The sequence below is a fragment of the Nerophis lumbriciformis genome, linkage group LG10 (assembly GCF_033978685.3).
Source record: "Nerophis lumbriciformis linkage group LG10, RoL_Nlum_v2.1, whole genome shotgun sequence".
NCBI lineage: Eukaryota > Metazoa > Chordata > Actinopteri > Syngnathiformes > Syngnathidae > Nerophis > Nerophis lumbriciformis.
The window spans coordinates 50,285,692-50,300,691 of record NC_084557.2 but is presented as its reverse complement, the minus strand read 5'-3'; the positions used below and the strand labels follow the sequence as shown (position 1 = coordinate 50,300,691).

Sequence of the window (15,000 nt, the reverse complement as noted above, 5' to 3'; positions counted from 1 at the left end):
ATATAACGTACACTTATTCAGCCTGTTGTTCACTATTCTTCATTTATTTTAAATTGCCTTTCAAATGTCTATTCTTGCTGTTGGCTTTTATCAAATACATTTCCCCAAAAAATGCGACTTATACTCCAGTGCGACTTATATATGTTTTTTTCCTTCTTTATTATGCATTTTCGGCCGGTGCGACTTATACTCCGGAGCGACTTATACTCTGAAAAATACGGTACTTAGTAATGCCTACATAGAAGAATGCAAGTCATGGCAACAAAAAGGAAATACAATTAACGTTGACTACATTGGCTCTTATTTCATAGTTAAGGACCTAAAAATGATGTCTAGAGGTAAGACTACCTTTAAAATAGACACAGTACTGATTTTAGTCTTGTTTTCTTTTCAGCACAATTTGGAACGCCCACTTTTGCACCCACTTTTTGCGCCAAAAATATAGAAGACTGGAGGCAATTTCATATTATGTAGTGCCGTATTTTCCGCACTATAAGGCGCACCTAAAAACCTCACATTTTCTCAAAAGCTGACAGTGCGTCTTATAATCCAGTGCACCTTATGTACAGTATGGACCAATATTGAGCCACAACAAACCTACTTTAATTTTCATAAAGTTTAGGTCTCGCACATACTTGCCAACCTTGGGACCTCTGATTTCGGGAGGTAGGGGGCGGCGTGGTCGGGGGTTGGGCGGGGGTGTGGTTAAGAGGGGAGGAGTATATTTACAGCTAGAATTCACCAAGTCAAGTATTTCATATATATATACTGTATATATATATAAGAAATACTTAACTTTCAGTGAATTCTAGCTATATATATATATATATATATATATATATATATATATATAAATAAGAGAAATACTTGAATTTCAGTGTTCATTTATTTACACATATACACACACATAACACTCATCTACTCATTGTTGAGTTAAGGGTTGAATTGTCCATCCTTGTTCTATTCTCTGTCACTATTTTTCTAACCATGCTGAACACCCTCTCTGATGATGCATTCTGCTTCGTCTCCTTGTTGTGTGCGCAGTTGTGCACTGCACTCTCTAAAAGCCCTAGATGTTATTGTCACATATGCATGTACAGTAGATGGCAGTATTGTCCTGTTTAAGAGTGTCACAACATCGCTGTTTACGGCAGACGAACTGCTTTACAGTAGACGAAAACGTGACTGCTGTTGTTGTGTGTCGTTACCGCGCTGGGAGGACGTTAATGAAACTGCCTAACAATAAACCCAAATAAGAAACCAAGAACTCGCCCTCCATCATTCTACAGTTATGACGTGATTGGGCAGGCACGCTGTTTATATTGTGGGAAAGCGGATGTGAAAACAGGCTGTCGACACGTCACTCAGGTCCGCCTGAATTTCGGGAGATTTTCGGGAGGAAATTTGTCTCGGGAGGTTTTTGGGAGAGGCGCTGAATTTCGGGAGTCTCCCGGAATATCCGGGAGGGTTGGCAAGTATGGTCTCGCAACTACACTGACTCCATTAATGACGACTTCAACTGTTTAATTGGGACACTGAAGAAGAAGAATTGGAGGGATTCGTGGATGAGGAATAAGTTCATAAAGTGAGCTTTACATGTTTATTTTGTGTGTTGTGCTGTGTGACATTAACCTTTGAGCAACGTTGAGTTATTGATATATTGTTATTGCTCTACTTGGAGTGTAACTATATTGTGATTTGATTTAGCGTAACAGTATCAGACTGTTTTTTACCTGTTTATTGAATCAGGGAAAAGTTCCCCTCCACTAAATGTTGCACTACATGTTATACCTTGCTGTTGTTAAAAGATAAACAAAACACCACGTCACTGACTTTACCTCGGGCAAAATAATAAAACAGCTGTTTATTCATTTTGGGAGTGAACATAGTTGTCAGAACGCTGGTTTGTAATCTTTTAATAAAGTTTGACTGACCTATCTGCATACTTGCCAACCTTGAGACCTCCGATTTCGAGAGGTGGGGGCGTGGTTAAGAGGGGAGGAGTATATTGACAGCTAGAATTCACCAAGTCAAGCATTTCATACATTATATATATATATATATATATATATATATATATATATATATATATATATATACCAACCGAAAAAGAACAGAAAACGAAACGACATCATCTGGTACAACCCCCCATACAGCAAAAACGTCTCAACTAACATTGGACACAAATTCCTCAATCTGATTGACAAACACTTCCCCAAAGACAACACCCTAAGAAAAGTATTCAACAAGAACAACATTAAATTGAGCTACAGCTGTATGAACAATATACGACAAATCATCTCAAACCACAACAAAACAATTGCAAATGAGCCGTCGGCCCCCGGACAGAGCGACTCCAAAACCAACAAAGGTTGCAACTGTCGAAAGAAACCTGATTGCCCTCTCAACGGGGGGTGCTTACAAACATCAGTTGTCTACCAATCTAAGGTAACACGCAAGGACATTAACACATCCGACACATATGTAGGATTAACTGAGGGAGAGTTCAAAACCAGATGGAACAATCACAAGGCTTCTTTCAGGAACCAAAACCTGCGGAATACCACAGAACTCAGCAAACACATTTGGGACCTCAAAGACAATAATGTTGAATATTCAATAACATGGCAAATTCTTGCATCCAGCACACCTTACAATAGTGGTAATAAAAGATGCAACCTATGCTTGAAAGAAAAACTGTTTATTATTTACCGTCCAGACCTGTCATCCCTCAACAAGCGCAGCGAAATTGTAACAGCATGCCGCCACAGACGGAAACACCTCCTAGGTAACACATGAGCCAATCACCACGCCCCTACACCAGCCTGTACCCACCCACTCTGTGCCCTATATAAACCATGGTATGTGAATGCTCCCATTAAAATCTCCTGATGATTGAGGGAACCCCCCCTCATGAAACAGGCCTGTAGAGATTAAATAGTCTTGTGATTTTTTTTCCCACACATACATATATATATATATATATATATATATATATATATATATATATATATGTCTTAATAAGGTTATCCAAAAAATAGTGCTCGATACCGTAGTAGAGCGCAATATATGTATGTGTGGGAAAAGAAATCACAAGACTATTTCATCTCTACAGGCCTGTTTCATGAGGGGGGGTACCCTCAATCATCAGGAGATGATTGAGGGTGATCTCCTGATGATTGAGGGTACCCCCCCTCATGAAACAGGCCTGTAGAGATGAAATAGTCTTGTGATTTTTTTCCCCACACACACATATATATATATATATATATATATATATATATATATATATATATATATATATATAGATATCTACATCCTGAAAATATGCAAACAAACTGTGTTTAGATAATTGATACTTTAAACTTGCATAAATAAATCTTAAGGAATATAACATAACTTGGCTTCTGAGAGTTTCAAAATGTAATGAATAAAATGCTAAAGTTGTTGATAAACAAGCAATTATTTTAATAATTAAATATGGTCATTTTAAATGAATTATGATAATTTAAAATCAATTATTTCAAATATGTTTATTTTAATGTATAATTCTATGGCTGGATGTAATAAGGAGTCACGAAAAAATACAAATAAAAATACAATTAATTTTGATGTTTTTAGCAAAATATAGTAAAAATGTATTTATTTATTTTATTTTTTTAAATTAATAAATATATTTATTTTTAGGTAAGGTAAACATAGTAATACAATTGATCTCTAGTCTGGATGATTTAGTTCTTGTCACCCTGTTGTCCTCCCGTCATGAAAAAAGGCTGTCCTCACTCAGGTCCGCATGGAGCTGGAGGGGGCGTGGCTTCCAGCTCCGGCTGAAAACCGGGAGATTTTCGGGAGAATATTTGTCCCGGGAGGTTTTCGGGAGAGGCGCTGAATTTCGGGAGTCTCCCGGAAAATTCGGGAGGGTTGGCAAGTATGCCTATCTGACTGTTTTGTTGACATTCCCTTTAGCGCAGCTCCATCTAATGGATGCATAACGTAACCCCAGCCTCTACTGTAGCCTCTATTCCATGCGCCTTATAATGCGGTGCGCCTTATATATGAACAACGTTTTGAAATATGCCATTCATTGAAGGTGCGCCTTATAATCCGGTGCGCCTTATAGTGCGGAAAATACGGTATGTGTTCTGGTAGCATCTTCATCACAAATCATGTTATATTGGTGCAGGAAGTGAAGTGAAGTGAAGTGAATTATATTTATATAGCGCTTTTTCTCTAGTGACTCAAAGCGCTTTACATAGTGAAACCCAATATCTAAGTTACATTTTGAAACCAGTGTGGGTGGCACTGGGAGCAGGTGGGTAAAGTGTCTTGCCCAAGGACACAACGGCAGTGACTAGGATGGCGGAAGCGGGTATCGAACCTGCAACCCTCAAGTTGCTGGCACGGCCGCTCTACCAACCGAGTGATCGGATGCATTGTTGCAGGTTGTAGGAACACAACTAAAGAAGAGGCCAGCCTGCACACATTTCCAAATGATGGGAAGATGAGGAAAGTATGGACCTCTCCACTCAAATTGACTTCCACAAAATAGGACAGACCAAACGAGAGTGTAATTTGCAGCAAATATTTTGATGATTCTGACTTCAAAGAAGGAGGGTTTTGGTCAGAATTTGGATTGAAAACTAAGAAGACTCAAGCTAAATGCAACCCTGAGAATCAGGAGCACCCTTGAGAGGAGAAAGACTGAGTCAGAACCTGCGGAAAAATCAAGAAAGAGAAAAAGAAGGTAACTGCTAGTTTGTGTCCTCTTCTACTGATATTTTTCTTGCGATTTTTTTGAGATGAATTTTTGCTCATGAGGTTAACCATAACAGTTTTTGAAGTGCTCATTGATCAAGGCGACAAAAATATGCAATTAAGTGATCCAAATAATAGTTTTACATGCCTTTATCCAAAATTGGCTCCAGTTCTGTAGATCACGTCATCACACCAAGAGGGGCGGCATATAGAGTATGGTGATGGTAAGGGGGCGTTCATACTTGTCAACCCTCCCAAATTTTCCGGGAGACTCCCGAATTTCAGTGCCTCTCCCGGAAGTCTCCCGGGACAACCATTCTCCCGAAAATCTCCCGATTTCTGGCCGGACAACAATTTTGGTGTCTTAAAGGCACTGCCTTTAGCGTCCTCTCAGCTGAAAAGGAGACTATTATATATGTCTCCATTATCCATAGGTTTATCTATAATCCATAGGTTTATCTATAAGCCATAAAGTTATCCATAGGTTTATCTATAAGCCATAAAGTTATCCATAGGTTTATCTATAAGCCATAAAGTTATCCATAGGTGTATCTATAAGCCATAAAGTTATCCATAGGTGTATCTATAAGCCATAAAGTTATCCATAGGTTTATCTATAAGCCATAAAGTTATCCATAGGTTTATCTATAAGCCATAAAGTTATCCATAGCTTTATCTATAAGCCATAAAGTTATCCATATGTTTATCTATAAGCCATAAAGTTATCCATAGCTTTATCTATAAGCCATAAAGTTATCCATAGCTTTATCTATAAGCCATAAAGTTATCCATAGGTTTATCTATAACCCATAATGTTATCCATAGGTTTATCTATAAGCCATAAAGTTATCCATAGGTTTATCTATAAGCCATAAAGTTATCCATAGGTTTATCTATAAGCCATAAAGTTATCCAGAGCTTTATCTATAAGCCATAAAGTTATCCATAGGTTTATCTATAAGCCATAAAGTTATCCATAGGTTTATCTATAAGCCATAAAGTTATCCATAGGTTTATCTATAAGCCATAAAGTTATCCAGAGCTTTATCTATAACCCATAAAGTTATCCATAGGTTTATCTATAACCCATAAAGTTATCCATAGGTTTATCTATAACCCATAAAGTTATCCATAGGTTTATCTATAACCCATAAAGTTATCCATAGGTTTATCTATAAGCCATAAAGTTATCCATAGGTTTATCTATAACCCATAAAGTTATCCATAGGTTTATCTATAACCCATAAAGTTATCCATAGCTTTATCTATAAGCCATAAAGTTATCCATAGGTTTATCTATAAGCCATAAAGTTATCCATAGGTTTATCTATAAGCCATAAAGTTATCCATAGGTTTATCTATAAGCCATAAAGTTATCCATAGCTTTATCTATAAGCCATAAAGTTATCCATAGGTTTATCTATAACCCATAAAGTTATCCATAGCTTTATCTATAAGCCATAAAGTTATCCAGAGCTTCATCTATAACCCATAAAGTTATCCATAGGTTTATCTATAACCCATAAAGTTATCCATAGGTTTATCTATAACCCATAAAGTTATCCATAGGTTTATCTATAACCCATAAAGTTATCCATAGGTTTATCTATAACCCATAAAGTTATCCATAGGTTTATCTACAAGCCATAAAGTTATCCATAGGTTTATCTATAACCCATAAAGTTATCCATAGGTTTATCTATAAGCCATAAAGTTATCCATAGGTGTATCTATAAGCCATAAAGTTATCCATAGGTTTATCTATAAGCCATAAAGTTATCCATAGGTTTATCTATAAGCCATAAAGTTATCCATAGGTTTATCTATAAGCCATAAAGTAGGCAGGCACGGAGCTATTTCTCAGCGTGTGTTTATTCCAGCCGGCACGTTAATACACTGACACACAACATCCGGATTCCCATCATGCATTGCTTCAAAACTACGGCAAGTTGTAATATCCAAAATTTCCAGCCGGACAAACAATATTGGGGGCGTGTCTTAAAGGCACTGCCTTTAGCGTCCTCTCTCACCTGAAAAGGAGACTATTATATATGTCTTCGTTATCCATAGGTTTATCTATAACCCATAACACGGTGGCTGAATGGATATAGGGATACTGATATCAACCGATACCGATATCAACCGATACTGATGTATACAGTGGTGGAATTAACACATTATTATGCCTAATTTGGAGAACCAAGTATGGTGAAGATAAGGTCCTTTTTAAAAAATAAAATAAAATAATATAAATAAATTAAAAACATTTTCCTGAATAAAAAAGAAAGTAAAACAATATAAAAACAGTTACATAGAAACTAGTAATGAATGAAAATGAGTAAAATGAAGTGTTAAAGGTTAGTACTATTAGTGGAGCAGCAGCACACACAATCATGTGTGCTTACGGACTGTATCCCTTGCAGACTGTATTGATATATATTGATATATAATGTAGGAACCACAATATTAATAACAGAAAGAAACAACCCTTTTGTGTGAATGAGTGGAAATGGGGGAGGGAGGTTTTTTGGGTTGGTGCACTAATTAGGGCCCGCATGGCCCATTGTATAAGGACTCCCAAAGGGAGTCCTTATGCAATGGGACATAAGGACCTATTGAATTTGTAAGGTTTTATTATTATTATTATACCGGCCGCCTCTTTGAGCACTAATTTGACCCACTTAACATGCTTCAAAACTCACCATATTTGACCCACACATCAGGACCTGTGAAAATTGTCTTTTAATAAAAAAACCGAACCCCAAAACTCAAAATTGCGCTCTAGCGCCCCCTAGGGAAAAAAAACTAGACTGCCTGTAACTCCCACTAGGAAGGTCGGAAAGACATGAAACAAAATTCTCTATGTAGGTCTGACTTAGACCTAGATTTCATAATTGTACATCCTTGGGCAGAAATCAACAGGAAGTTGGCAATTCTCCCTTCAAGACAAAAAAGTACTAAAAACAGTCACTTTTGCCTCTTTGAGCTGTAATTTGACCCCCTTAACATGCTTCAAAACTCACCGAACTGAACACACACATCAGGACTGGCAAAAATTGCGATCTAATAAAAAAACCTAACCCCAAATCTCAAAATTGCGCTCTAGCGCAATTTTTGAATAAAACGCTGAAAAAACTGCTCCTCGGAAGAAAAAAATGACAAAACTGCCTGTAACTCCCACTGGGAAGGTCGGAGAGACATGAAACAAAAACCTCTATGTAGGTCTCACTTAGACCTACATTTCATAGATTGACAACCCCCAGCAAAAATCAACAGGAAGTTTGCTATTCCCCCTTCAAAACAAATTTTTTTGTAAAAACCGGTCACCTTCCTTCAAAAACTATCTCCTCTGAGCGCGTTTGTCGTTTCGGCTTCAAACTAACACAGCAGAGAGATTGAACCCTTGTGTATTAAAGTACAGAACAGCGTTTTTCTAACTGCTCCGGTTTTGATTTTATGACCCTTCAAAGAACCGCTGCGCTGCTGTTTTTTTAAGATGGCTGCTTAAAAGCAGGAAGCACCAGCGTGCCTACACAATGCAGACAAGGTAGGTACACTAGACAAAAGTATTGGGACACATGACTACCACCGGACAAAAGTATTGGGACACTTATGACTACCACTGGAAAAAAGTATTGGGACACCTACACTGGACAAATGTATTGGGACACTTAGGACTACAACTTGACAAAAGTATTGGGACACATACTACTAAAACTGGACAAAAGTATTGGGACACTTAGGACTAGCACCTGCCAAATACGCGGGCCCAACCAACGCTGCTTGCAGCTTTAATTGTAAGTGTATCTTGTGTTTTTTATGTTGATTTAATAAAAAAACGAAAAACAAAACAGAAAAAAAACCGATACCGATCATTTCCGATATTACATTTTAAAGCATTTATCTCTAATTGTGAACGATAGGCAAAAAAAAAAAAAGTGCAGCTTCAGGCCCCTTGAATAATTTAGTTTGTTTAATTGTAAAAAAAAAAAAAATGCAGAGTGAGACAAATCCAATGTCAAGTGGCCAGAATATGACTATAAATAAATAATAATATAATAACCTGACATTATTCACTAAAATATGATCTTAAATATGTAAGTTTCCTTCCACTTTGCTTGTTGTTGTTCTACTATATTAAAAATACATTGACTTATTTATTATGTATGTTTGTTCACATTTTGTGTATCTCCTGGGGGCGACGCCTTCCCTTTCCTTAAAACCTAGTGATGCCTCGTGATAATAAGCCGTTGAGGTTATCTGTATGAAATGTCTGCCATGGCGAGTGAGGGTGGGGGTGGGGGTGGCCCACAGATGACAATGTGCAGTCATGTGAAAGAAGACAACACCCCATAGATCAGCCAAGAGTTCATGGAGTTTTTCAGATATCATGTTCTTGGACTCACTGATATTGATGTTGTTCTTGCCCAAAGATACCAGAGCCAGGAATAACAAATCTCTGTACAGGCTCCTATTTGGAGGAGAAAAAAAAACAATCATTTAATACTTTTCTTTGGCGTTATGGTCTCCATTTTAGAGTTCCTCACCTCTGTCTTTTAAAGCCCAGTTCAGAGCCCAGCAGCTGGATCACGTGACTCATAGGCTGATAGACATCGCTCTTCTTCATGCTTCTCACCAAACTCTGCAGCAGCTCCACAGTGAAGAGCTGGCCTTCCTCGCACAGGCCGGAGCGAACCAGGGAGTTGGCGCCTAACGAGGAGACAAATTCATCCTAATCAGCGACTCAAACATCTCAATCTTAAGTGAAGCATTGATGAGGACATTATGTACAATCATACATTACAGGTAAAAGCCAGTAAATTAGAATATTTTGAAAAACTTGATTTATTTCAGTAATTGCATTCAAAAGGTGTAACTTGTACATTATATTTATTCATTGCACACAGACTGATGCATTCAAATGTTTATTTCATTTAATTTTGATGATTTGAAGTGGCAACAAATGAAAATCCAAAATTCCGTGTGTCACAAAATTAGAATATTACTTAAGGCTAATACAAAAAAGGGATTTTTAGAAATGTTGGCCAACTGAAAAGTATGAAAATGAAAAATATGAGCATGTACAATACTCAATACTTGGTTGGAGCTCCTTTTGCCTCAATTACTGCGTTAATGCGGCGTGGCATGGAGTCGATGAGTTTCTGGCACTGCTCAGGTGTTATGAGAGCCCAGGTTGCTCTGATAGTGGCCTTCAACTCTTCTGCGTTTTTGGGTCTGGCATTCTGCATCTTCCTTTTCACAATACCCCACAGATTTTCTATGGGGCTAAGGTCAGGGGAGTTGGCGGGCCAATTTAGAACAGAAATACCATGGTCCGTAAACCAGGCACGGGTAGATTTTGCGCTGTGTGCAGGCGCCAAGTCCTGTTGGAACTTGAAATCTCCATCTCCATAGAGCAGGTCAGCAGCAGGAAGCATGAAGTGCTCTAAAACTTGCTGGTAGACGGCTGCGTTGACCCTGGATCTCAGGAAACAGAGTGGACCGACACCAGCAGATGACATGGCACCCCAAACCATCACCCAACCATGCAAATTTTGCATTTCCTTTGGAAATCGAGGTCCCAGAGTCTGGAGGAAGACAGGAGAGGCACAGGATCCACGTTGCCTGAAGTCTAGTGTAAAGTTTCCACCATCAGTGATGGTTTGGGGTGCCATGTCATCTGCTGGTGTCGGTCCACTCTGTTTCCTGAGATCCAGGGTCAACGCAGCCGTCTACCAGCAAGTTTTAGAGCACTTCATGCTTCCTGCTGCTGACCTGCTCTATGGAGATGGAGATTTCAAGTTCCAACAGGACTTGGCGCCTGCACACAGCGCAAAATCTACCCGTGCCTGGTTTACGGACCATGGTATTTCTGTTCTAAATTGGCCCGCCAACTCCCCTGACCTTAGCCCCATAGAAAATCTGTGGGGTATTGTGAAAAGGAAGATGCAGAATGCCAGACCCAAAAACGCAGAAGAGTTGAAGGCCACTATCAGAGCAACCTGGGCTCTCATAACACCTGAGCAGTGCCAGAAACTCATCGACTCCATGCCACGCCGCATTAACGCAGTAATTGAGGCAAAAGGAGCTCCAACCAAGTATTGAGTATTGTACATGCTCATATTTTTCATTTTCATACTTTTCAGTTGGCCAACATTTCTAAAAATCCCTTTTTTGTATTAGCCTTAAGTAATATTCTAATTTTGTGACACACGGAATTTTGGATTTTCATTTGTTGCCACTTCAAATCATCAAAATTAAATGAAATAAACATTTGAATGCATCAGTCTGTGTGCAATGAATAAATATAATGTACAAGTTACACCTTTTGAATGCAATTACTGAAATAAATCAAGTTTTTCAAAATATTCTAATTTACTGGCTTTTACCTGTATATCTCTAATCCATCTTAAGTATCCATTGCAAACATGTTGCCACATCGCCATGGTAACGGGTAATGTCATTCTTTGAACACAGCAAATGAAATGACTTACAATGTGTGTTCCACAGGACGTAACAAGGATGGACTTTGTCTCGGTGCAGCTTCAGGTTGTCCCACATAATCCTGACAAGAACTTGCTTGCTGTCCTCTGAAGAAACACTGGAAAGTGTCTGCAGGCACGACGGGGAAGAAGGTCAACATTTCTTTATCTTAATGGTTGAACAACTTATTACAGGGGTGTCCAAAATGGTGGTCCAGAGGCCATTTGCGGCCAGCGGCTTGTTTTTAACACATTCCACTGACAAAATAAACACATCACAGTTATGAACATTACATAAAAAACCCAGAGTGGCTCAACATCTCCCCCACAATAGCTGGCGACCTGTGCATTTTACAGTATATGGTCTGATGATTTTCATCCTGTCATCATGAACATGTCTATACATTTCTTGCAAGATAATAATGATAAATGGGTTGTACTTGTATAGCGCTTTTCTACCTTCAAGGTACTCAAAGCGCTTTGACACTACTTCCACATTTACCCATTCACACAAGATATGTAAGTTATGACTTCAAAAAGGTTTTAGTTGGTGGCCTATTATTCATTATTATTGTGAATAGAGATGGCCGCTAATATCGGACTGCCGATATTATCGGCCGATAAATACTTTAAAATATAATATCGGAAATTATCGGTATTGGTTTCAAAAAGTAAAATGTATGACTTTTTAAAACGCCGCTGTGTACACGGACGTAGGGAGAAGTACAGAGCACCAATAAACCTTAAAGGCACTGCCTTTGCATGCCGGCCCAGTCACATAATATCTTCGGCTTTTCACACACACAAGTGAATGCAAGTCATACTTGGTCAACAACCATACAGGTCACACTGAGGGTGGCCGTATAAACAAGTTTAACACTGTTACAAATATGCGCCACACTGTGAACCCACACCAAACAAGAATGACAAACACATTTCGGGAGAACATCTGCACCGTAACACAACATAAACACAACAGAACAAATACCCAGAACCCAGTCCTGTGTACATGGACGTAGGGAGAAGTACAGAGCGCCAATAAACCTTAAAGACACTGCCTTTGCGTGCCGGCCCAGTCACATAATATCTACGGCTTTTCACACACACAAGTGAATGCAATCATACTTGGTCAACAGCCATACAGGTCACACTGAGGGTGGCCGTATAAACAAGTTTAACACTGTTACAAATAAGCGCCACACTGTAAGTCCACACCTAACAAGAATGACATACACATTTCGGGAGAACATCCGCACCGTAACACAACATAAACACAACAGAACAAATACCCAGAACCCCTTGCAGCACTAACTCTTACGGGACGCTACAATATACACCCCCAGCAACCCCATACTCCCCCCCCCCCCCCATCTCAACCCTGCCCCCCCAACCTCCTCATGCTCTCTCAGGGAGAGAATGTCCTAAATTCCAAGCTGCTGTTTTGAGGCATGTTAAAAAAAATAATGCACTTTGTGACTTCAATAATAAATATGGCCATGTTGGCACTTTTTTCCCATAACTTGAGTCGATTTATTTTTGGAAAACCTTGTTACATTGTTTAATGCATCCAGCGGGGCATCACAACAAAATTAGGCATAATAATGTGCTCATTCCACCACTGTATATATCGGTATCGCTTGAAATCGGAATCGGTAATTAAGAGTTGGACAATATCAGAATATCTGATATCGGCAAAAAAGCCATTATCAGACATCTCTAATTATGAACATTATTGTATTAGAGCTGTCAAATGATTAACTCATCATACATTATGGAATTTGACTTAATCATGATTAATCATAGGTGATTACTCATTTGCATTTTTAAAAGACGCCAACATTTGTACAAACCCCGTTTCCATATGAGTTGGGAAATTGTGTTAGATGTAAATATAAACGGAATACAATGATTTGCAAATCATTTTCAACCCATATTCAATTGAATATGCTACAAAGACAACATATTTGATGTTCAAACTCATCAACATTTTTTTTTTTTTTGCAAATAATCATTAACTTAAAATTTGATGCCAGCAACACGTGACAAGGAAGTTGGGAAAGGTGGCAATAAATACTGATAAAGTTGAGGAATGCTCATCAAACACTTATTTGGAACATCCCACAGGTGTGCAGGCTAATTGGGAACAGGTGGGTGCCATGATTGGGTATAAAAGTAGATTCCATGAAATGCTCAGTCATTCACAAACAAGGACGGGGCGAGGGTCACCACTTTGTCAACAAATGCGTGAGCAAATTGTTGAACAGTTTAAGAAAAACCTTTCTCAACCAGCTATTGCAAGGAATTTAGGGATTTCACCATCTACGGTCCGTAATATCATCAAAGGGTTCAGAGAATCTGGAGAAATCACTGCACGTAAGCAGCTAAGCCCGTGACCTTCGATCCCTCAGGCTGTACTGCATCAACAAGCGACATCAGTGTGTAAAGGATATCACCACATGGGCTCAGGAACACTTCAGAAACCCACTGTCAGTAACTACAGTTGGTCGCTACATCTGTAAGTGCAAGTTAAAACTCTCCTATGCAAGGCGAAAACCGTTTATCAACAACACCCAGAAACGCCGTCGGCTTCACTGGGCCTGAGCTCATCTAAGATGGACTGATACAAAGTGGAAAAGTGTTCTGTGGTCTGACGAGTCCACATTTCAAATTGTTTTTGGAAACAGTGGACATCGTATCCTCCGGACCAAAGAGGAAAAGAACCATCCGGATTGTTATAGGCGCAAAGTTGAAAAGGCAGCATGTGTGATGGTATGGGGGTGTATTAGTGCCCAAGACATGGGTAACTTACACATCTGTGAAGGCACCATTAATGCTGAAAGGTACATACAGGTTTTGGAGCAACATATGTTGCCATCCAAGCAACGTTACCATGGACGCCCCTGCTTATTTCAGCAAGACGATGCCAAGCCACGTGTTACATCAACGTGGCTTCATAGTAAAAGAGTGTGGGTACTAGACTGGCCTGCCTGTAGTCCAGACCTGTCTCCCATTGAAAATGTGTGGCGCATTATGAAGCCTAAAATAGCACAACAGAGACCCCCGGACTGTTGAACAACTTAAGCTGTACATCAAGCAAGAATGGGAAAGAATTCCACCTGAGAAGCTTCAAAAATGTGTCTCCTCAGTTCCCAAACGTTTACTGAGTGTTGTTAAAAGGAAAGGCCATGTAACACAGTGGTGAACATGCCCTTTCCCAACTACTTTGGCACGTGTTGCAGCCATGAAATTCTAAGTTAATTATTATTTGCAAAGAAAAAATAAAGTTTATGAGTTTGAACATCAAATATGTTGTCTTCAATTGAATATGGGTTGAAATTCCGTTTATATTTACATTTAACACAATTCCCCAACTCATATGGAAAGGTGTTTGTAGTTTTAGTATCTTAAATGTAGAAAAAATGTATCAAAGTGGCCCCCACGTCCTTAATTTTTTAATGAATGCTGCCCTCGCTAGAAAAGGTTTGGACACCCCTGGCTTATTATATCATTTATTTCTGCATTTATTTTCTGCACACACACACACACACACACACACACACACACACACACACACACACACACACACACACACACACACACACACACACACACACACACACACACACAAGTAATTGCTTATGTTTGTAAAGACGGGACAAGTGCTTGATCTAAAGCAAGTAAAGGAGGCAGAATATTTACCTGATTGCCATGGCGACAGTGTTGGGAACCCAGAATAAGAGCTGGCAGGTTACTGGGCAGCTCC

General features: G+C 39.0%; 1 protein-coding gene across 3 annotated transcripts in view; it reads right to left on the bottom strand.

The window, feature by feature from the left end:
• The window catches only part of dennd4a (DENN/MADD domain containing 4A), a 94,523-nt gene that overhangs the window by 2,543 nt on the left and 76,980 nt on the right, over nt 1–15,000 (bottom strand). For all 3 annotated transcript variants that reach the window (XM_061969467.2, XM_072913992.1, XM_072913993.1), the window contains 4 exons: nt 14,937–15,000; nt 11,250–11,367; nt 9,303–9,465; nt 9,162–9,226 (listed from right to left, as the gene is read on the bottom strand). The exon at nt 14,937–15,000 is cut by the window's right edge and continues 237 nt beyond it. In XM_061969467.2, the coding sequence (XP_061825451.2) occupies nt 9,162–9,226; nt 9,303–9,465; nt 11,250–11,367; nt 14,937–15,000 (410 nt within the window). The remainder of the gene's footprint in view (nt 1–9,161; nt 9,227–9,302; nt 9,466–11,249; nt 11,368–14,936) is intronic.